This window comes from Hyaena hyaena, unplaced genomic scaffold (assembly GCF_003009895.1).
Source record: "Hyaena hyaena isolate Hyena2069 unplaced genomic scaffold, ASM300989v1 scaffold_723, whole genome shotgun sequence".
In the NCBI taxonomy this organism is placed as follows: Eukaryota; Metazoa; Chordata; class Mammalia; order Carnivora; family Hyaenidae; genus Hyaena; species Hyaena hyaena.
In genome coordinates, this window is record NW_024081356.1 from 756,441 (window position 1) to 779,796 (window position 23,356).

At 40.0% G+C, this 23,356-nt stretch overlaps 1 protein-coding gene across 2 annotated transcripts in view; it reads left to right on the forward strand.

Moving 5' to 3' along the window:
- The window catches only part of KDM3B (lysine demethylase 3B), a 68,211-nt gene that overhangs the window by 40,766 nt on the left and 4,089 nt on the right, over positions 1-23,356 (forward strand). For both annotated transcript variants that reach the window (XM_039217919.1, XM_039217920.1), the window contains 12 exons: positions 9,101-9,208; positions 10,904-11,031; positions 12,372-12,648; positions 13,482-13,738; positions 17,096-17,362; positions 18,132-18,303; positions 18,689-18,779; positions 18,918-19,048; positions 20,327-20,446; positions 21,709-21,848; positions 22,123-22,299; positions 22,757-22,891. In XM_039217919.1, the coding sequence (XP_039073850.1) occupies positions 9,101-9,208; positions 10,904-11,031; positions 12,372-12,648; positions 13,482-13,738; positions 17,096-17,362; positions 18,132-18,303; positions 18,689-18,779; positions 18,918-19,048; positions 20,327-20,446; positions 21,709-21,848; positions 22,123-22,299; positions 22,757-22,891 (2,003 nt within the window). The remainder of the gene's footprint in view (positions 1-9,100; positions 9,209-10,903; positions 11,032-12,371; positions 12,649-13,481; positions 13,739-17,095; positions 17,363-18,131; positions 18,304-18,688; positions 18,780-18,917; positions 19,049-20,326; positions 20,447-21,708; positions 21,849-22,122; positions 22,300-22,756; positions 22,892-23,356) is intronic.

A 23,356-nucleotide genomic window follows, 5' to 3' on the forward strand; every position in this document is an offset into this window, starting at 1 on the left:
TATACAATTCAGAAGTTTCCAGTATATTCTCAAGGTTGTATAACCATTTCCACTATCAAATTTCACTTTTATCACTCCGAAAAGAAATATTGTACTCTTTAGCAGTAACTCCTTACTTTTCACCCTCTCCTCAGCCCTTGTTAACCATTAATCTTCTTAACTGTCTCATATCGGTAGGTTTACCTGTTCTGTACATGTCATATAAATGAATCATATGATATTTGCTCTTCTGTGACTGACTTTTTTCACTGTAGCGTACTGTTTTAAAGCTCCATCCGTGTGATACCATGTATCATTAACTCATTCTTTTGTATTGCCAAATAATATTCCATTGTATGGATATATTACATTTTGCTTAACCATTCATTAGTCGATGAACATGTAGGTTGTGTCTGTTTTGAGCTGTTATGAAAAGTACCATTATGAACATTTGTTTACAAGTTATGTGTGAACATAGGTTTTCATTTCTTTTGAGTGGAATTTATGTGTTACTTGGCAGTCCTATGTTTTTAATCCTTTCAGAAACTGCCAAATTGTATTCCATAGTAGCTACATCATTTTATAATCCCACCAGCAATGCACAAGGCTTGTAGTTTTTTCCTATCTTTGCCAATGCTTATTATTATCTACCTTTTAGGTTATAGCCATCAGAATGGCTATTAAGTAGCCCCTATTTCATTGTGTGATTTTGATTTGCATTTTCCTGATGACTAATGGTGTTGACCATCTTTTCATATGCTTATTGACTGTGTTTATCTTTGGAGAAAGGCTATTCAAATCTTTTGCTTCCTTGTGTCCTTGCTTTATCTTACTTCTTGCCTCTTAACCTCATTCTTCCCTCTTCAGAGAGATTGTGCAACCACTGGAACATAGTGGTTTAGAGCGTATGCCCCTGGGACTTGAAACCTACTTCCACATCTTATTACACCACCTGTAGTATCTTGGGCTAGTTTCTTAAAATCCCTCAGAGCTTCAGTTTCCTTATCTATAAAACAAAGATAGTATGAGTACTTCTTTCACAGTATTGTTGTGAGGATTAAATGAGATAATGTACTTGAAGTGGTTAGCATAGGGCCTGACATCCACTAGGTACTAAGTGTTACGTAGCTAATTAGATCTTGCATTTCTCCCCATGAGAGATTAACTTCTAAAGAAATTGCCCTCCTGCCTTAAACAATAAGAAAACCAGTCTAAATATATGAAACCACGGATTTAGACATTGGACAGTAGGCAGCGTGAGTCTGTGATCTCTAAGAGAAGGGAAGAAACAGGGCAAATCCTACAGTTGTTCCCGTTTACTGTCTGGATGCAGTTTCCAGGCTGTAGTAGAGGGAAGAGCAACTACAACAGTTTGGCAGTCTCACTGAACTGAGACAGAGATAAGAGTCTGAGAAGAGTGAGGCACAGTGCTGAAGACATTAGAGCTGCACAGAGAGAACACCAGAGGCCTGCAGAGAGATCACCTCAAGTTGTGGCTATGTAGTGATCTGCACACATATGAGGTGAAACTCCATAAGGCCCAAAAAGGAACTTCCAGAAAGCAGTTGACTGAATAATTTCCAGAACTTACTTTGTATTGCCAGAAGCCAGACTGGAAAGACACTGGATAAGAGTCCACAAGGGTCACATTTTAGCAGTGGGATTAATGTAGTCCCCGAATAATGGCTGCTGTGGAGATGCCATAACAGAGTGTAAAGCAAGGCTTGGAAGGATCAAACTGATCTGCAGGTTACTTAACTATGCACCAGCCTCAAATCAAACATTCTTTAAAGGATTACAACAAAATCCAGTACTCTGAAACATAAAGTCACAAAGCTCTGCATTCAATCAGGAATAATCAGGGTATGAGTAATAATCAGCCGAATGTCTGGCTCATTCAGTAGAACCAGAGTCTTGAGTTTGAGCCCCACATTGGGGATAGAGTTTACTTAAAAAACAAAACAAAACAAAAAACCAAGATGTTTGAGTCTCTTAGGTAAATGGTGCTGAGAAAACTAGGCTGCCACATGCAAAGGAATGAAACCGGGCCACTCTCTTAGACCGTACACAAAAATAAACTCAAAATGGATTAAAGAATTCAATGTGAGGCCCAAAACCATAAAACACATGTAAGAAAACACAGGCAGTAATCTCTTGGGCCTTGACCATAGCAACATTTTTCTGGGTATGTCTCCTCAGGCAAGGAAAACAAAAGAAAAATAAATGAAAGCTTTTGCACAGCGAAGGAAACCACCAACAAAACAAAAAGGCAACCTTCTGAATGGGAAAAGATATTTGATATTTGCAAATGATATATCCAGTAAAGCATTAATATCCAAACTAGAATACTATACAACTCAACACCAAAAAACGACAAAAACAAAACAAAACAAAATACTGCCCGATTAAAAAATGAGCAGAGGACCTGCATAGACATTTTTTTCAAAGAAGACCTACACATGGCTAACAGACACATGAAGACATGTTCCACATCACTCTCATCAGGTAAATGCACATCAAAACCACAATGAGATACCACCTCACACCTGTCAGAATAGCTAGTATCAAAAAGACAAGAAATAACAAGTATTGGGGAGGATGTGGAGAAAAAGGGACGCTTGTGCATTGTTGGTGGCAGTGTAAACCTGTGTAGCCACTGTGGAAACCAGTGTGGAGATCCCTCAAAAAATAAAATACAGAAATGCAATTCAGTAATTCCACTACTGGGTAATTACCCAAAGAAGATGGAAACACTAATTCGAAAAGATACATACACCCTTATGTTTACTGCAAGATATGGAAGCAGCCTAAGTGTGTATATACACGTATATACCTACATATACATGATGGAATATTACTCGGCCATAAAAAAAAATGACATCTTGCCACTTGCAACAACATAGATAGACATACAGGCTATTACACTAAGTGAAATAAGTCACAGAAAGAGAGAGACCATATTTTTCACTTATATGTGGAATCTAAAAAAAAACAAAACGGGGTGCCTGGCTGGCTCAGTCAGTAAAGCATGCAAGTCTTGATCTTGGGGACGTGAGTTGAGGCTCCACATTGAGCAGACACCACTTTAAAAAAAAAAAGATAGGGGCACCTGGGGTGACTCAGTCAGTTAAGCATCTAGCCTCAGCTCAGGTCATGATCTCATGGTTCGTGAGTTCGAGCCCCACATCGAGCTCTTTGTTGTCAATGCAGAGCTTGCTTTGGATCCTCTTTCTCCCTCTCTCTCTCTGCTCCTCCATTCCTCATGCTTTCTCTCTCAAAAATAAAGAAACTTTTTAAAAAAAAAATTATTAAAAAAAAAAACAAGTAAAACAAACTCATAAATGCACAGAACAAACTAGTGATTGCCAGAAGGGAGGCAGTAGGGGTGGGGCGGGTGAAATATGTGTGAGGGATTAAGCGGTACAAACTTCTAATGATAAATAAGTCAAAAGTATGAAAAGTACAGCACAGAGAATATAGTCAATAATATTGTAATAACATTGTGTGGTGACAGATGGGAACTACTTGTATCATAGTGAGCATTGCATAATGTATAGAATTGTCAAATCACTATGTTGTACACCTGAAACTACTTTGGTATGTTAACTGTATATATCAAGTGTATTTGAGTAATACAATTTTTAAAATTTTTTTAATGTTTATTTTTGAGAGCAAGAGAGAGCATGAATGGGGGAGGGACAGAAAGAGAAGGAGACACAGAATCCGAAGCAGGCTCAAGGCTCTGAGCTGTCAACACAGAGCCCAGTGAGGGACTCGAACTCAAGGACAGAGAGATCATGACCTGAGCCAAAGTGAAATGCCCAAACTGAGCGACACTAATAAAATGTTTTAAAATGAAATTGAATATGCAGAAAAGCAGAATGAAATGACCAATAATCTGGGGGGAAAAAACATTCAATAGAAACAAATACAGAAATGACAGTGATGATAGAATTACTGTAAGAGGACCTTAAGGCAGCTATTATAAATCATATATGTGTAATTAAAGACATAAAGGGAGGAACACGTGGATAGCTCAGTCATTTGAGCATCTGACTCTTGATTTCAGCTGGTTGAGCATCCAACACTTAATTTTGGCTCCGGTCATCATCTCATGGTTGTGAGATTGAGCCCCATGTTGGGCTTCACACTAGGCATGGAACCTGCTTGGGATTCTCTCTTTCTCCCCCTCCATCTGCCACTTCCCCACTCAAGCACATGTTCTCTATTTCTCTCTCTCTCTCTCTCTCTCTCTCTCTCTCTCAAAAAATAAAAATAAGTACATAAAGGGAAATATGAAACAGAAAATACATAAAAGACCCAAATAAATCATCTAGAGATAGAAGTCTCAAAAAAATTTTACTAGGTGGGATTAATAGCAAATTAGATACTGCACAAGAAACTGAACTTAAAGATGTAACAATAGAAACTATCCAAAACTAAGCACAAAGAGAAGAAAAACTTAAATTTATAAATTAAAGAGTGCCTTGTCTAAGTATAGGAAATATCAGGCAGTCTGCCAGACCTTTAACTGGAGTTCCAGAAAGAGAAATGGTCAGAAGGAGATACAAAACATATCTGAACAAATCCAAAAATTTTCCAAATTTGATGAAAAAGCTATAAAACCACAAATCAATAATAAATCTTAAATAGAAGAAGCATGAAGAAAACCACATCATGGGCGCCTGGGTGGCTTAGTTGGTTAAACATCCAGCTTTAGCTCAGGTCATGATCCCATGGTTTGTGGGTTCAAGCCCCATGTCTGGGCTCTGTGTTGACAGCCTGGAGCCTGCTTCGGATTGTGTGTCTCCCTCTCTTTCTGTCCTCTGCTTGCACTCTGTCTCTCTCTCTCAAAAATAAATACTTTTTAATTTTAAAAAAAGAAAAAAACCCAAAACCACACCAAAGCACATCATAACCCACTTTACTGAAAAGCAATGATAAAGAGAAAACCTGAAAATCACAGGAAGGAAGAAAGGCACCTTTATTATACAAACTAACAAAGATTAAAATGACAGACAACTTGTCAGAAACCCTCTTCATCTGAAGACAATGGAACGGCATCTTAAAGTGCTGAGAAACAAACTTATTAACCTAAAATTCATACCTAGTGAAAGTATCTTCAAAAACAAGGATGAAATAGTCTTTCAGACAAAAGCTGATAGAATTTGTCACCAGCAGATTCACACTGCAAACAAAGGTAGTTTTTCGGGGGTAACAAAAGATACAGTAAGGGAATTTGGATTTACACAAAGGAATGAAGAACATCTATGTGGTAAATATGTGAATACATATAAAAGACTTTGTTGCTTTTAATCTTTTTAAAAGTTGTTTAAAGCAAAAGTAACAATGTAATTTGGGCTTATAATTAAAATTAAAAATTGTAATAGCTCAAGAGAAAGGAAGGGGAAATGGAAGAATAGTTTATAACAATCTCACACTGTGTGTGAAGAGTGGTATAGTATTTGAAGCTAGAAATACTACAAACCCAAGAGCAAACTAAAAAATAAAGAGGTGTATACAGCCAGTGAGCCAAGAGTGGAGATAAAATCAAAGCATAAAAAAGCAGTTAATTCAAAAGAAGGAGAAATATGAAACAGTATATACAGTGTAGATATACAGTATATCTTATATCCAATTTTCTTGGAGTGGGTAATATAATTACCAAAAAAAAAAAAAAGTCTGTAAAGGTCTGCAGGGTGGAGGGGTGATTAAAAAAAAGGTTGAAAAACGCAGAACCTAGGTATAGATAGGAACATCTTACATAATGCGAAAGACTGAATGTTTCTCCCTAAGATTAGGAGCAAAGAAAGGTACCAGTTTTCACAACTTCTGTTCAGCACTGATCTGGAGTTAGTAGTCAGCATGAAGAAATAAAAAACAAATGCATAGAAACATGCCCTCCCAAAAGATATATACTGGAATGAAGTAAAACGTTGTTGTTTTTTAAGATTTATTGGTTTTTGAGAGAGTAAGTGAGGAAGGGGTTGGGGGCAGGGCGACAGAAGATCTGAAGCAGGTCTGCACTGATAGCAGCAAGCCTCGTTCAGGATTCAAACTCATGAGCCGTGTGATCATGATCTGAGCCAAAGTCAGCCATTTAACCAACTGAGCCACGCAGGTGCCCCAAGTAAAATGTTTTTTATTCTCAGGTGATATTATCATCTATATAGAAAACTGTATATACAAGAAGGGTTCCTGGTTAGCTTGGCTGGAAGAGTATGTGACTCTTGAGCTGGGGTCATGGTTTTGTGCCCTGCATTGGGTGTAGAGATTATTTAAAAACATAATAAACTTAGGGGTGCCTGGGTGGCTTAGTCAGTTAACTCTCCAAATCTTGGTTTCACCTCAGTTCATGGGATTGAGCCCTGTGTTAGGCTTTTCGCTGAGATCACGGAGCCTGCTTGGGATTCTCTCTCTCTCTGCCCCTCTCTGCTTGCCTTCTCTTCCCCCACCCCTGAAATAAACTTTAAAAAAAGAAAAAAGAAAACCCCAAGCCATCTACAAAAAAGCTACAAGAACTAATAAGTGAGTTTATACAAGATTGCTGGACAAACTCAACAGAAATCAATTATATTTCTGTATACTATCAATGAGCAACTAGAAATTGAATTTTTAAATTAATATTTATTGTAGCTTCAAAAAACCATGAAGTGCTTAAGGATAAATTTAGTTATTATGGAAGAAATACATGCAGCGCCTAGGTGGCTCAGTTGATTGAGCTTCCATCTCTTGATTTTGGCCCAGGTCATGATCCCAGGGTTGTGGGATGGAGCCCCAGTGACAGACTCTGTGCTCAGTGTGGAGCCTACCTAAAATTCTTTCTATTCCCCACTCACGTGCTGTCTCTCTCTGTCTCTCTCTCTCTCAAATAAAAAATAAATTTAAGGGTGCCTGGGTGGCTTAGTTGGTTGAGGGTCTGACTTCATTTTGGGTCATGATCTCACAGTTCATGAGTTCAAGCACCACATCAGTCTCTCTGCTGTCAGCACAGAGCCCACTTCAGATTCTCTCTCTCTCTCTCTCTGTCTCTCTCTTTCTTTCTCTCTCTCTCTGCCCCTCCTCTGCTTGTGTGCTCTCTGTTTCTCTCAAAAATAAACGTAAAAAAAATAGAATAACAAAAATAATTTTGAAAAAGAAGGCATTTGGAAGATTTATACTATTTTATTTTAAGACTTAACTATAAAGCTATAGGAATTTACAGCACTGTGGTAATACAACAGCAGAAATAGACACACATATATAGTCAACAGATAAGGTGATGAGGGTGCTAAGATAATTCACTCGGAAAAAGATAGTTCAACAAATGGTACTGGATTAATTGTGTATCCATACTAAATAAAATCAACTTTATTTTTACTCACACCATATATCAAAAGTAAATTGTAGGCCTAAATATAAAAAGCTAAAACTAAAAAGTCTTTAGGAAAAAAAAAAATCTTTGTGTCCTTGGGTTAGATAAATACTTCTTAGGATACAAAAACAAAAACAAACAAACAAAAAAAAACAAAAACAAAAGAAAAATTATCAAATTTGAAATTTTTTGATCCTCACAAGACACCCTTGAGTAAATGAAAAGACAAGACACAGATTAGGAGAAAAGATTTGCTGATCCCCTATTTGTTAAAGGAGTTGAATCCACCATAAAGAGCTCTTACAATGCAATAAGAAGACAACAACCTGATTTTTTAGGTGAGCAAAAGATTTGAACAGATACTTTATCAAAGAAGATAGATCGGGGCGCCTGGATGGCTTAGTCTGTTAAGCATCTGACTTCAGCTCAGGTCATGATCTCACAGTTCGTGGGTTCGAGCCCCGCGTCGGGCTCTGTGCTGACAGCTAGCTCAGAGCCTGGAGCCTGCTTCGGATTCTGTGTCTCCCTCTCTCTCTGACCCTCCTCTGCTCATGCTGCCTCTCTCTCTCAGAAATAAATAAAACATTTTTAAAATTTTTTAATTAAAAAAAGAAGATAGATCAATGAAAAATAAACACATTTCAAAAATTACCACTAATTACGAAAAGGAAAAAGATAAAGCTATAATGAGAAACCCCTCTACCTACTTAGAAGGCTAGAATTTTAGAAACTGACAGTACCAGGTGTTTCTAAGAATGTGGAGGAACTAAACTTTTTACAATTGCTCATAGGAATGGAAATTGGTTCCGTCACTTAGGAAAATGTATAAATTTAAACATAAACTTTCCATATGACCCAGGATCCCACTTCTATGTATTTATGAGAGAAATGAAAACGTGTCCACACATACGATGCCTGGGTGGCTCAGGAAGTTGAGAATCCAGCTTCAGCTCAGGTCATGATCTCACAGCTTGTGAGTTTGAGCCCTGCATTAGGCTCTGTGCAGACAGCTCAGAGACTGGAACCTGCTTTGGATTTTGTGTCTCCCTCTCTTTTTGCCCCTCCCCCACTCTGGTGCTTTCACTCTCCTCTCTCAAAAATAAACAAACATTAAAAATTTTGAAAAAATGTGTCCACACAAAAGATTGTACTTGGATGTTAATAGTAGCTTTATTCATAATACCCCAAAATAGGAAACAGTCCAACTGTTCACCAGCTGGTAAATGGATAATAAAAATGTACATCCATACCACAGAACAGTACTCAGCTATGAAAGGAAATTAATTACTCATACATGAACAATATGGATGAATCTCCAAGCATGCTAAATGAAAGAAATCTAACACAAATTGCTATATACTGTATGCTTCCAGTTATATGAAATTCTAGAAAAAGCAAAAATGTTAGTATTAGAAAGTTGACTGCTAGTGGCCAGAGGTTGAGAAAAGGCTATTGACTGCAAGCAAAGGGCTCGAAGGAACTTTAGGAAAGAAGATAGAAATGTTCTATATCATGATTGTGGTAATGTTTATGCAGCTGTATACATTCATGAAAATTCATGGAAGTGCACACAAAATTGTTAAATTTTTTATATGTAGATACAATAAATAACAATAAATTAGTGAAGTAGATTTTTTTTTTTAAGTTAGATGTTATCTTCTTTGGCCAAGGAAAATTGGCCTTTAGGATCTGAAACTCTGACTCCCTAAGAGGGATACATCTTGTGACCCTAGTAATATAAATGAAGTCATTTTATTTCTGTTTCAGAGACAGAGGAGATGGGTGATGAAGAGGTTTTCTCCTGGTTGAAGTGTGCAAAGGGGCAGTCCCATGAACCAGAGAATCTCATGCCCACACAGATCATCCCTGGCACAGGTAAGGGAGTTTTTGTTGTTGTTGTTGTTGTTTTTTAATTTATTTCTTTTGAGAGAAAGTGTCCAAGCAGGAATGGGGCAGAGAGAGAGAGAGAGAGAGAGAGAATCCCAAGCAGATTCTGCACTGCCAATGCAGAGCTCGATTTGGGGCTTGATCCCATGAACTGTGAGATCCTGACCTGTATGGAAATCAAGAGTTAGATGATTAAACGACTGAGCTACCCAGGCACCTAAAGGAGTTCTTTTTTAAATTGGGTGAAAGAGGGGCTCCTGGCTGGCTTAGTCAGAGGAGCATGTGGCTGTCAATCTTGGGGTCATGCGTTCAAGCCTCACATTGGGTATAGAGATTACTTAAATAAATAAACTTTAACAAAAATAAATAGGGGCACTTGGTTGGCTCAGTCAGTTAAGTGTTTGACTCTTGGTTTAAACTCAGGTCCTGATTTCCCGGGTTTGTGGGATCAGGCTACACGTCAGGATTTGGTCTGACAGCAGGAAGCTCGCTTGAGATTTTCTCTCCTTCTCTCTCTGCCCCTCCCCCACCTACACACTCTATCTCAGAATAAATAAATCTTTAAAAGATATTTTTAAGCAAAGAAATAAAAATAAATTTGGTGGAAAAAAAGTTTTTGATTTAGTTGAGGTTAACTTTATATATCATAAGATGTGGTAAAATGGTTTATCTCAGCCTGATTTTTGTTAAGCTTCCCCAGGTTTTTCTGAGAATTTGAAACTTTAGATATGTGTTTTATGCAGCCAGTACACACACTGCTTCACCTTTCAGGTTGGAGAAGTTGATTACTTTTCCAAACATTTTACATTCCTGTGATTGGCAAGACCGGAATAAAAAAAAGTCCCACATGCTTCCAGAAAGACCTTTGCTTTGAGGCTTGTAAAAATCCAGCTGAAGCTAAGCAAACCTTTTGAATCCATGAAGGCAGCCTAACAGTAGCAATGGATGGTTATGTTTATGTCACATTCCCAGCTTGTTTCAGTGATTCCTCCAAAAAGTCTGTTTCCACCTTCCATACTTGTAATAATACTTACACATTGAAGATGGTCACTCTCCTGCCTTATTCTCCTTCAGTGTGACAGAGGGCACTCATTGGATCCTTTATACCCCAGTGCTTCCAACCAGAAGGGCTCCCTCAGGGATTTGGTAGGATGCTTGCTCCCTACTGATGTAAGCATTGGTTAAATGTCCACATTAAGTTTACATTGGTCTGTTTTTTTCCCCACTTTTTCTCTGGTTTTTTTTTTTAGGCATAACTAAAAGTATTTAAATCTCAGCTGTACAATTTAAAGTGTTTACATGCTCTGACACTTAACCGACTGAGCCACCCAGGCGCCCCAATATTTTTTTAAGTTTGTTTATTTTGAGTCAAAGTGGGAGAGAGGCAAAGAGAGAGGGAGAGAAAGAATCCTAAGGAGGCTCCACACCAACAGCACCAGCGCCAGACTCAGGGTTCTATCCCACAAACCATGAGATCACAACCTGAGCCAAAATTAAGAGTCAGACACTTAACCAATTGAGCCACTTAGGTGCCCCAATATATCTTTTAAAAATATTTGAAGGTAAAAGCTGCCACCTCATTGAAATATGGTAAGGATTGAGGAATATAATGTAACTGAGATCCTTAGCACAGTATCTAGCACAGAAAGTATTCTGAGGCTTCTGTTACTCTCTTTCTTCCAGCTCTTTACAATATTGGAGATATGGTACATGCTGCCCGGGGCAAGTGGGGAATAAAAGCAAACTGCCCTTGTATTAGTCGGCAGAACAAATCTGTGCTGAGACCTGCTGTCACCAATGGGATGTCACAGGTAAAGTGGTATGTGTGGATATATATGAGAGAAACTTCTCTTCTTAGTCCCAGGAAATGCCCCATTTTCACCTGTGTTGTCCTAGGCTACTGTAGGATTCCTGAGGAATTAGGGGATGGAGAAACCTATCTAGAGAGAGAGCCCCCAAAAAATTACTCAAGGGATTTTAATTCCCTCCAGCTGGTATGAGTTTTTCTTCATTTATCTTTAAAACCAACTCAGGCTGGGTTGATAGGTAGCACAAAGAGATTCTTTGCATCTTGTCAAGATTTATACCTCAGGGTCCTTGTATTAAGTGAAGAGTATAGAAAAGGTTACTAGGAAGGCAGTCCAGTGTGTGTGTATGGTCCCTGTCCTTGTCATGTTAGGTACTGAGGACAGAAATATGAAGATTGGCCTGCTGAGCTGGGATCATTCTACCCTGAAAACAATCCCAGGCCTCCAGAGAGGCAGTGGTTTGCTCATTGCTCTGTCAGAGGTGGAGGTCATTCCGGTGTGATGGTAACTTTTTTGAACAAGAGGCTGTTTTACACACACACACACACCCCTAACTTGCTTACATTTGGAGCACTTTCCAGGAACACAACTAATACATGGTCAGTAGGAGGTGCAGGAATTAAGGCTAAGGGATCTCAAGATACATTTTCAGCAGAGTTGACATATTAGAGCACATCATCTGGAAAATTCAGTAATAGGGGCTCCTGGGTGACTCAGTCGGTTAAGCATCCGACTTTGGCTCAGGTCATGATCTCACAATTCTTGAGTTCGAGCCCCGCGTCGGGCTCTGCGCTAACAGCTCAGAGGCTGGAGCCTGTTTCAGATTCTGTGTCTCCCTCTCTCTCTAACTTCCCTGCTCATGCTGTCTCTGTCTCAGAAATAAATAAAACATTAAAAAAATTTTTTTAAGAAAATTCAGTAATAGAATAATAAACGTTTATGGAACATTTATGTATGCCAAACACTCTACTAAGCTTTTTGTATATACTATCTCATTTAATCCTCAGAACAGCTTTATGAGGTCACAGTCTAATCATCAGTTTACCATTGCAGAAACCGAGCCTCAGGCATGCTAAATAAATACATTTTAATAACATTTAAAATAAATTGTATTACTTTTTTTATGTTCATTGATCTTTTCACAGAACCAAGCAGTTTCTGTCATGTTGTAGGACTCCTTAAATATGTATTAAATTAATCAGTGAATGAAATATCAGTTTATGGGACAGTTTCTGGTTGTTTTCCCAGACTTTTTAGTGTCAGCAGCCCTTATTATGTGTTTTGTTTTTTTTTTTCCCTATGCAAGAACAGCACTCTAACCATGTTGGCCTTCTGTGCTTTAGCTCCCTAGCATAAACCCTAGTGCCTCTTCTGGAAATGAAACCACCTTCTCAGGCGGAGGAGGAACTGCAGCAGTAACATCAGAGACTGACCATGTTCCCAAAGCTGACAGCACTGACATCAGATCTGATGAGTCTCTGAAAGCAGATAGTTCGGCTTCAAATAGCAATAGTGAGCTAAAAGCCATCAGGCCCCCTTGCCCTGACACAGCGCCCCCCTCATCTGCCCTGCACTGGTTGGCGGATTTAGCAACTCAAAAGGCTAAAGAAGAAACAAAAGGTGAGATGAACACAAGCCTCTGCCCTGCCTGTGGGTGGAACACTGGAGTTATTCCCAGCTTTTTTAAACTCACACATTACCATCCTCATTTATGAAACATGATGCTTGCTTTCTCTGGCTAGTCACTAAAATGAGGGAATCACTTTCAGTTTCTTTCTAGAAGTGGAGCTTTTTTTAAAAAGACATGCCTGGGGTGCCTGAGTAGCTCAGTAGGTAGAGCATCCAGCTCTTAATCTCAAGGTGATGAGTTCAAGCCCCACATTGAGCGTGGAGTCTGTTTTTTAAAAAATAAAACATAAAACCTCAAAAGAAAAGGGATATGCCTGGGTTCTACCCCTGACCTCTTTAGTCAGAACTGATAGATTTTTATTAAGCTTCCAGGTGGTTCTGTTATACAACCAGTATTGATTTTCCATGGGCCCAGGAGTTGCCTGGAGAATTGTTAAAAATAGAGATTCCTGTGCCCCACCAGAACTATTAAATGACGTTTTCTTAGTGTACAAACAGGAATCTCCATATTTAGTAAACACTCTAGGTGATTCAGTACAAGTGTTCTGAAGACACATTTGCAGAAACACTATCTTAGAAAGTGAGAGAGACGAAATGTGGATGGGAACAAAAGGAAGTTTGAAAAGGAAGAAAGAAATAGAAGAGCTTCTCTTTGGCCATGATCCTACTATAGTCCTAACCTCATCAGGGTTGGCCCAAACTGTATGTAGTTTGTGTGCCAGGGAAGGGGAAAGTCCTTCCTCACTTGGCTCATTTTTAGGAGTCAGTTGCTTGTTGGATATTACTTGTCATGCCTAATGCTATTCCCTGTTATGTCTTTACAGAAGCCGGGTCCCTGAGGTCAGTGCTCAGTAAAGAGTCTCATTCACCCTTTGGGCTGGACTCATTCAACTCCACTGCAAAGGTCTCTCCGTTGACTCCAAAGCTTTTTAACAGTCTGTTACTGGGTCCCACTGCCTCCAACAACAAAACAGAAGGCTCTAGCCTTCGAGACCTCCTTCACTCCGGTCCCGGAAAGCTTCCACAAACCCCCTTGGACACAGGCATACCCTTCCCCCCGGTCTTCTCTACGTCCTCAGCAGTAAGTGTCCTTTCTACAGCTTTGGCTTTTGCTGCTTTTCCAAGGAAGAGCCATCAGAGATCTGACAACTAGGTTAGAGTATATATGGGTGCCTTATGTTCTCTTTGTTGTCTGTCTAGCTGACAAGATCTTTACAATGCGTTTGGGAAATGTTTGAGATCCTTGTAAATAGTGAACCTTTTGTGCCATGTTAAGAAGTCAATAGAAATTGAGACATTGAAATTTTCAGTCAATAGGAATCACTATTTTCTTAACAAAAGCAGGCATTATTTTTTTTTTAACCTAGACAGTACATTCATACTACTTTTTCTTGTATATGTAATAGATACCTCAAACATAACACATCTAAGACTGTATGCCGGATCTTCCACCCATAAGCCTCCTTCTCCTTTAGTTTCCTCTCTTGGACATGAGCATCTGCATTCTTCCCGTTGCTTGGCCAAAAATCTTGGAGTCATTTGGGACTCCCCTCTGTCACATTTCCTATCTAATCTTCCAGAACATACTTTCAGTTTAATCTTTAAAATGTATTCAGGGGCACCTCAGTAGCTCACCAGTTGAGCGTCCGACCCTTGATTTTGGCTCAGGTCATGATCCCAGGGTTGTGGAATTAAGCACTGCATCAGGCTCTGCGCTAAGCATGGAACCTTCTTAAGACTTTGTCTCTCTCCTTTTGCCCCTCTCCCCTACTCACACACTCTGTCTCTCTAAAATAAATAAAAAATAAAAATATATTCAGAGTCCACCCATTTCTCATTAGCTCCACCACTTCCTCTCTGGTCTGAGCCAACATCTTCTCATTCCTGCATGTTTGCAGTAAATTCTTTACAAGTCTCCTTTATTTCTTCCCTTTTCCACTCTATAGTTTGTGTCAACACAGCAGCTAGAGTGGTTCTTTTTATTTTTTTATTTATTTTTTTTTTTTAATGTTTTATTTATTTCTAGGAGAGAGAGAGAGAGAGAGAGACAGCATGAGCAGGGGAGGGTCAGAGAGAGAGGGAGTCACAGACTGAAACAGGCTCCAGGCTCTGAGCTGGCAGTCAGCACAGAGCCCGATGCGGGGCTCGAACCCACGAACCGCGAGATCATGACCTAAGCGAAAGTCAGACGCTTAACCGACTAAGCCACCCAGGCGCCCCTAGAGTGGTTCTTTTTAAATATGAGTGATTTCATTGACATGATTTTTGTCAGCTATGCTGAAAATCCTTCAAGGGTTTCCTATTTCTCTCATAATATAAACAGAATCCTTTCAGCGGACAGTAACGCTCCAGCTTTATCTGTGCAGGAGTCTTCCCTGCACTTCTCTGACTTCACCCACCACTTTCCTCGTACACTCTGCTCTGGCCACACCCACCTTCTTACTATTCCTTGAATGTGACCAGGCAAGAATCCTTCTTCAGAGCCTTTGCACTTTCTCTTTTCTTCCATCTGGAACTCTCTTTGTCATGTAACTACAAGCTTGTCATCATTACTTTCATCTCCTCCCTTCTGAAATGTCACCTCCTCTAAGCCTTCTTCTTAAACCACCCTTTGTAAAGTCTGTCACAACTCCATCTTCCATATCTGTTTTCTGTGTGCTTACTATTCTTTCCTTAACATTCATTACCATGTTTGATTTATAGTAGGTCTTCCCTCTCCTTAAAGGATTTTTGACTGTTTTATTCACTGCTATATCATTAGTGCCACAGTGTTTGATACATAGTAGGTTCTTGGTAAGCATTTAATGAGTAAATTAATTCACAAGACAAAAATTTTAATGATGTAGTGAGGGGCACCTGGGTGGCTCATTCGGTTAAGTATCTGACTTTGGCTCAGGTCATGATCTCACGGTTTGTGGGTTCGAGCCCCGCATCAGGCTCTGCGCTGACAGCTCAGAGCCTAGAGCCTGCTTCGGATTCTGTGTCTCCCTCTCTCTCTGACCCTCCCCTGTTCACGCTGCTTCTCTCTCTCTCTCTCTTTCTCTCTCTCTCTCTCTCTCAGAAATAAATAAAACATTAAAATAAATAAAAATGAATGCATGAATGATGTAGTGAAAAGTCTCCTTCCCATGATCATCTCCCAGCCACCTATTTTCTTTTCTGGAGATCAATCATCATATGCTTTCTTCCTCCTCTTTTTACTCAGATCTTCTACACCTTGCTTTTCTGTTTTTACTGTGTATTGTCTTAGAGATCATCTCAAGCAAGTACATAAACATGTTTCTCATTCTATTTTATGATTAATAGCTAAAATTCAATGAGCTGTGGATGGTTGAACCCTGTACGGTGTGGGTTATTTGTTTCTCTTTTGCATTAGTGACTTTAAAATTACTTTTGGCCCTCTTTTATTTGTACTTGCTCTAACCCTTAGTTCTTCTTTTTTCTTTTTTGGTTTTCCCAGGAAGTTCTGTGATTATATGCACTTTGTAGAGATAATGATCAGTGGTACTTCAGGCTTAGGAATACTTCAGGCTTTTTACACAAACCCTCTCAGTTCTGTGGCATAAGGTGTGTCACTTTGATTTCTAAGCCTGAGCTTTCCCATCACCTGGAACATGTGAGAGATTCACAATGGGGTGATAAGCAAGGGAAGAATTGAGCATTAGGAGACTACTTTCAGAATATTTAGTTCCTTTTGAATACTTGGTTTACCACTTCATTGGGATATACTCACTGGTTAAAACAAAAACAAGAACAATAACCAAAACAAAAACAAAAACAAAAAACCCTGCCTTGGCACCTGGGTGGCTCCATTGGCTAAGCGTCGAACTTCTACCCAGGTCATGATCTCACATTTGTGAGTTCAAGCCCTGTGCTCACAGCTCAGATCCCGAAGCCTGCTTTGGATTCTCTTTCTCCCTCTCTATCTCTGCCCCTGCCTGACTTGCGTACTCTCTCTCTCTTTCTCTCTCAAAAATAAAAATAAACATTAAAAAAAACTGCCTTGATAAGTCACTTTATTACTTAATTAATTGAATCATTGTATCCTTGGGCATGCTAACCAGAAAAAAAAATTATAAACCTCAAAGTAAATGATCTTTTTCACTCAATTACAGCATTTCGTGATCCTTGTGGTCCACATGCAAACCCTTAATACAAGGCTGGATGCTAAAGAAATTTCTTAGGTCTCCAGTCTCTTTAGGCAGATGGGAATTTTGTATACTTTTCTTTCATAAATGTGAAGCACAATATGAAAGATGGAAATTTAAGATACTGACTTAACAAACCCTCATTCAGTTAAAGGTATCTGAGAAACTTTTGTGAAACTTATTCGGGTAAATCAGAACTCCTTCTTGTGAATACAATTGTGAGACAGTTTTTTGAATCCTCTTCTCATGGTGCCTCAATCAGACTTATTTGATGGAATTGTATCTGGCAGGGAGTGAAGAACAAGGCCAGCCTACCCAACTTCCTTGACCACATCATTGCCTCAGTGGTAGAAAATAAGAAAACCTCAGATGCTGCAAAGCGGGCTTGTAACGTGACTGATACCCAAAAGGAAGTAAAAGAGATGGTGATGGGGTTGAATGTGCTGGACCCCCATACATCTCACTCATGGCTCTGTGATGGCCGACTTCTGTGTCTTCATGACCCCAGCAACAAAAACAATTGGAAGATCTTCCGGGAATGTTGGAAGCAAGGCCAGGTGAGTAAGAATAAGTAGTTACCCGGGCCAGCTGGCTGCTTGCCCACTACAGCTGCCAGAATAGTTTCAATTCTGTCTGGGAGATTTTCTGTCAGGGAGAAAAGACGTGGTAGTTCATTGTAGACCTCCTTGCTACTTCAGTTTTATGTGGATTTTTTTAAAAATCTCAAGATTCCTAAGAATATATTGTGGTTCCTTCTACTTCTAAGCTGTACAGCTCTGTGTTCTTAAAAGGGTAGTTGAAATTTCTGGGAAGTGGTGATCTGGCATTAATGACACTTTCAGAGGAAAATTCTTAAGTGTGATAGGGGTAGGGTGAAGGTGGGTAGAAAGGTGGGTAGTACTTTTCTAGGTAAATGTTTCAAGGCTGCACAAGTTTGGATGATAGTGTGATAACACTTCCTAAATTTTATACTTCAGCAGATGATTGAAAAAGAGGTAGGTTATGGAATGGTCTGTATAGTTTTTCATTCTCAATGTGAGGAGGTATTCTCAAAGGTTCATTTGTCAGCTTTTTGTCCTCTCACCTCAAAATAGTGGAAGATACTAGACCAACAGAAGTGATTTCTATAGCATGCCCCCCAGCATGAGAATTAAGAATAATAATGGAGCAGTGACACGTTGAAACCTATAGATTCTGAAACTGGGAAAGAACAGTAAATCATCATGAGAAGAGGTTGTCCTCAGGAAACTTCCCATCCTGTCCTTTAGCCCTGAGCTAAAAATATTTCCTAAATGGTTCTGATCGGGATATTTTTTGTTTCCACAGCCAGTGCTGGTTTCAGGGGTACATAAAAAGCTCAAGTCTGAACTCTGGAAGCCAGAAGCCTTTAGCCAGGAATTTGGAGACCAGGATGTGGACTTAGTAAACTGCAGGAACTGTGCTATAATTTCTGATGTGAAAGTTCGGGATTTCTGGGATGGCTTTGAGATCATATGCAGTAAGTAGCTTTGATGATGGCAGACTGGAAAGGAAGCCCAGCTCTGCCCGTGGACGCAAATTATACCCTCTTGGCAGGGGGACATTGTGTCCTGGTACTAACCAGCTAGCTCTTGCGGTGATCACATGGCTCCCAGAGCAAATGTGGGCTTAAGCACCCGCTCCCCAGGTCGCGTGGAGCACTTTTACTTTTGAAGCTGGAATCCTTGTGAGATGGAACAATATAGCATGTATTAAATAAAGCAGTGGGTGAGGAAAATAAAGCTCACCTAGTCCATTAGGATGGGTTACAAGTCTGTAAATAAGTTAGTCTTCTAAAACTTCCAGTCTGAAAAACCAGGCAGCAGTTAAATGAGCAGACTGTGGGAGTGCTCTCTGTCTTTCAGAGCGATTAAGATCAGAAGATGGGCAGCCTATGGTGCTTAAACTTAAGGACTGGCCTCCTGGGGAAGACTTTCGGGACATGATGCCTACAAGGTTAGTGAACTACAGTGGGTCATCTTGAGACCCTCTGCCTTGCTGAAGCATCACAAAATAATCATAGAAAACTGGACTTTGCCTCTTTGCTTTTTCTTCCACTTAACAAGCTAAGTCATCCTTCTTCATCTTCTGTAGGTTTGAAGATCTGATGGAGAACCTTCCTCTGCCAGAGTACACCAAACGAGATGGCAGGCTCAATCTGGCTTCTAGGCTACCCAGCTACTTTGTAAGGCCCGATCTGGGCCCCAAGATGTATAATGCTTACGGTATGAAGGAGAAGCCGTATTGCCCTTTTTGGACACTACTTTCCCCCATTTCACCTATAGAGGGAGATATTTAGTCAGGGTCCTGTATAGAGATAATAGAGGGCAAAGTGGCAGGGTACTAGAGAATTTAACAGTAGCCAGGATGGTTTTGGGTTTGTTTGTTTGTTTTTTAAGATTTTTTTTATTTTTAACTAATCTTTACACCCAACATGGGGCTTAAATTTACAACCCTGAGATTAAGAGTCACATGCTCTACTAACTGAGCCAGCCGCACACCTCAGGGTGGGTTTGAATGTGTTTGCTTTTCACATATTGATTTGCATCACGTCTATAATTTGTATATCTACAGTAATTAGAAAGTTTCCTCTCAAACATTCTGTGCAAGAAGACATGATTCTTAGTTTTTAAGAGCCTTGATAATATATAAAATAGCAGTGACGAAAACGGAGTTGCATGCCACCCTGCCAGCTCTTTGTGAAGTCACAGTAAGGCCATAAATCACTGTGAAAGCCAGTCTTCAGTTGAATGTCAGTAATGCCCATATCTGTTTTGCTTTTAAAGGAGAGATTGTTGGGGCGCCTGGGTGGCTTAGTCGGTTAAGCGTCCGACTTTCACTTGGGTCATGATCTCGCGGTTCGTGGGTTTGAGCCCCGCGTCGGGCTCTGTGCTGACTGCCAGCTCAGACCCTGGAGCCTGTTTCAGTCTGTGACTCCCTTTCTTTCTGACCCTCCACTGCTCACGCTCTCTCTCTCTCCTAGAAATAAATAAAAAAAAAAAAAAAAAAAAAAAACATTAAAAAAAATCTTTAAAAAAATAAAGGAGAGATTGTTGGGGCACCTGGGTGGCTCAGTCATTTGAGCACCCAGTTTCCGCTCAGGTCCTGATCTCACGGTTCTTGAGTTCAAGCCCTGCATAGAGTTCACTGCTTTCCGTGCAGAGCCCACTTCAACAATCCTGTCCCCCTCTCTCTTTTTTCTCTGCCCCCCTCTGCTCATTCTTTCTCAAAAATAAACATTAAAAAAAAAAAAAAGGAGATAGTGTTGTAAGGAGTAGAATTGGTTCTGTGAATGGCCAAATCTATAGTGTCAGCCAAGCTAGAAATCAATCTTAAAACATGAGAAAAGAGATGAGGAGAGTGATTTCTTAATAAACAGATATACTTTACTCTCCCAGTGTTACCCATTTAAGAACATCTTCGAGTATGTTCTCACTTGTAGGATCCGTATGGATTTTTCACAATATTGCCCTTTCACCCTGCATATCCTCCTTTTCCCTCAGGCTTAATAACCGCAGAAGATAGAAGAGTTGGCACAACAAACCTTCATTTAGATGTGTCTGATGCAGTCAATGTGATGGTGTATGTTGGGATCCCCATCGGGGAGGGTGCTCATGATGAAGGTATGATTTCTATAACTCACAACTTAAGGAGGTGAGGCTCAGCCTCAGGAGTAGAATCAGGTGTCGTCTTCCTCAGGGCCAGTGGCTTTTCCGAAAGCTGTCCTAGGCCTGATGCATAGTAGGTGCCCAGTGGATGTTGCTAAGTGAAAGGAGGTTCCAGGAGAGAAGAATGGTACTTGTGTATCTCTGACCAGAGTCTTTCTCTTTCTGGGAATGCTCCCTTTCCACGGAGTGTAGAGCATCCAAAAGAGGAGTGAAGAAGGAAGGGCAGCTTGACTCACTTGGTCCATTAGCCAGATCAATTGTGGGGTAACAGATGATAAAGCCAGTTTATCTGCACAGAATTGAAGCATCGAAGTGACATTTTGCTGCATTTTTACTCCTTGCCATCTCAGTATAAAATTAATATGTGGGGCGCCTGGGTGGCTTTGTCGGTTAAGCGTCCGACTTTCGCTTAGGTCATGATCTCGTGGTTCGTGGGTTTGAGCCCCGCGTTGGGCTCTGTGCTGACAGCCAGCTCAGAGCCTGGAGCCTGTTTCAGAGTCTGTGACTCCCTCTCTCTCTGACCCTCCCCTGTTCACGCTGTCTCTCTCTTTCTCTCCTAGAAATAAATAAATTAAATAAATAAAATTAAATTAAATTAAATTAATATGTGTTAATTATGGACATTTTAGAAAACGTAGAAAAGGTTAAAGAAAGAAATAAGTAACTCAAGATCGCACAGCTCAGGAATTATCGGTGTCATTATTTTGGTATATTTGCTGCCACACATTTGCTTTTAATTCTGTACACCTGCACATCCTTCAGTTATGCTGTCCTTTAAGGGATTATAATAGACAAGCATTACAAGCCTACCCTCTTAACTTGCCAGAGAAACTTTATGTTTCATGGCCTTATATCCATAGAACCCTAGAGTTTAAAGAGGTCTTGAGAAAGTATATGGAGTCTGTCCACTTACAGCAGGAAATAACCTGCATTTTGAACATAAGATGTGGCGAAACAGTTTGAGCAAGAAACAGGTTTTAAAAGAAAACTCTCCCTCCAAAAAAAACGTGCCGTCTCTATTAAGTGAGGAAGATTTAGGGTTGCTCTTACTGTGTCTAGAAAGCTTAAATAGGAGTTTTGATTCTCTGATTCTACCTTACACTGTTCCAGAGAGACAGAGAATAGTAGAGACTAAGCTTGTTTGAATTGAACATTTTGCTTTACTCAGAGGAAGTAAAATGCCTGGTTACATGGAAAAGTAATTTTGCTCTTTTCAGAGGTACTCAAGACAATTGATGAGGGAGATGCTGATGACGTGACAAAGCAGAGGATTCATGATGGAAAGGAGAAGCCTGGTGCTTTATGGCACATCTATGCAGCCAAGGATGCAGAAAAGATCCGGGAGTTGCTACGAAAGGTATGCCCCCGAGTAGGCTCTCCACTCATGGATTAAGGGTCTAGGGGTGATGAGACAGCCTGTTTAGGGTTTCTTGTGTGGAGTTTCTTGGCTTTAAAGACCTATACTTTTTGTCCAAATGCCCTGAAGGTCTGAATCCACACCTGTATGATGTTGAATAGAATAAAGCAGAAGATTGGTCCCAATACAGACATTGGTGTAGGGAATTGGATTTATGCTGTTAATAATTTTTATGTATTGATTTTTCCATCTTTGGGTTTGGTTATGGCTTCAGGTTGGAGAAGAGCAAGGCCAAGAGAATCCCCCTGATCATGACCCAATCCATGACCAAAGTTGGTACCTGGACCAGACCCTCCGTAAGCGACTCTATGAGGAGTATGGTGTGCAAGGCTGGGCCATCGTTCAGTTCCTGGGGGATGCTGTCTTCATACCTGCTGGAGCCCCACACCAGGTGAGTTCCACTTGGTTCCATAGCCTTCCTTATTTCTGATTTTCCTAGTAATAGATATATAAATGGCTACACTGTGCTGACAGTTCTTAAACTGCAACTTATTTTTTGCTCTTTAATTTTCTTCAGTGTAATTCTAAATGCGCATTTGAAAATTTTTAAATAAGGGAAAAAGTGAAAGTCCCAACTCAGCTACCTGTGCCATGCCCCTTTTCTATCACCTTGCCCTGCCTTCTCCAGAAGTGGCTTGTGTATATTTTTCCAGATCGTTTTCTGTGCGAATACTAACATTTTCATTTATAAACTTATACTTTTTTCTGCTTTTGTTTTTATGAAAATGGAATATTATAAGCATTTCTCAAGTTTGGGGGGGTTTGTTTTATAAACTGTATGATGGATGTTTCCCATATGTTGCTGAATCTCCAGGGGCTCTTTTCCCTCTGTACTTTTCCCCTCCCAGGTGCACAATCTATACAGTTGCATAAAAGTAGCTGAAGACTTTGTATCTCCAGAACATGTAAAGCACTGTTTCCGCCTGACACAGGAATTCAGGCATCTCTCTAATACTCATACAAACCATGAGGATAAACTGCAGGTAAATAACTCCTCCTTCACCCCCACTCTGTCTCCTCATCTCCTGCTTGGCTACATACACAGGATGATCATCTGCTTTCTGAGAGTACTTTATGAGAAGTATTACTAGAGAGATGATCCTCCTCCACAGAGTATTTAATGAGTCCTCTTCCGATTTACTTTTAGAGGACATATATCTTTTAACCTAATCATTTCTGCCGTCATCTTCTGTTTCTCTGCTCCTGAGAGATAAAGTATTTCAGTGTTAATAACTGACTGACGTCTCACAGGTAGGTGGCGAAAGCACTGTGGCAGAGCGTTCCATGCATGTTTCCAAGAAGGGCATTTCCCCAGAGCTGCTTCTCACAGCATGTTTCTGTGCATACTCCATACCTTAATGTCCTGCTACACACTTCAGTCCATGTCCCTAAGAATTGTTGGGTGCTTTAGTAGCATTAAAAAAAAAGGAAGAAGAAGAAGGAAGCAA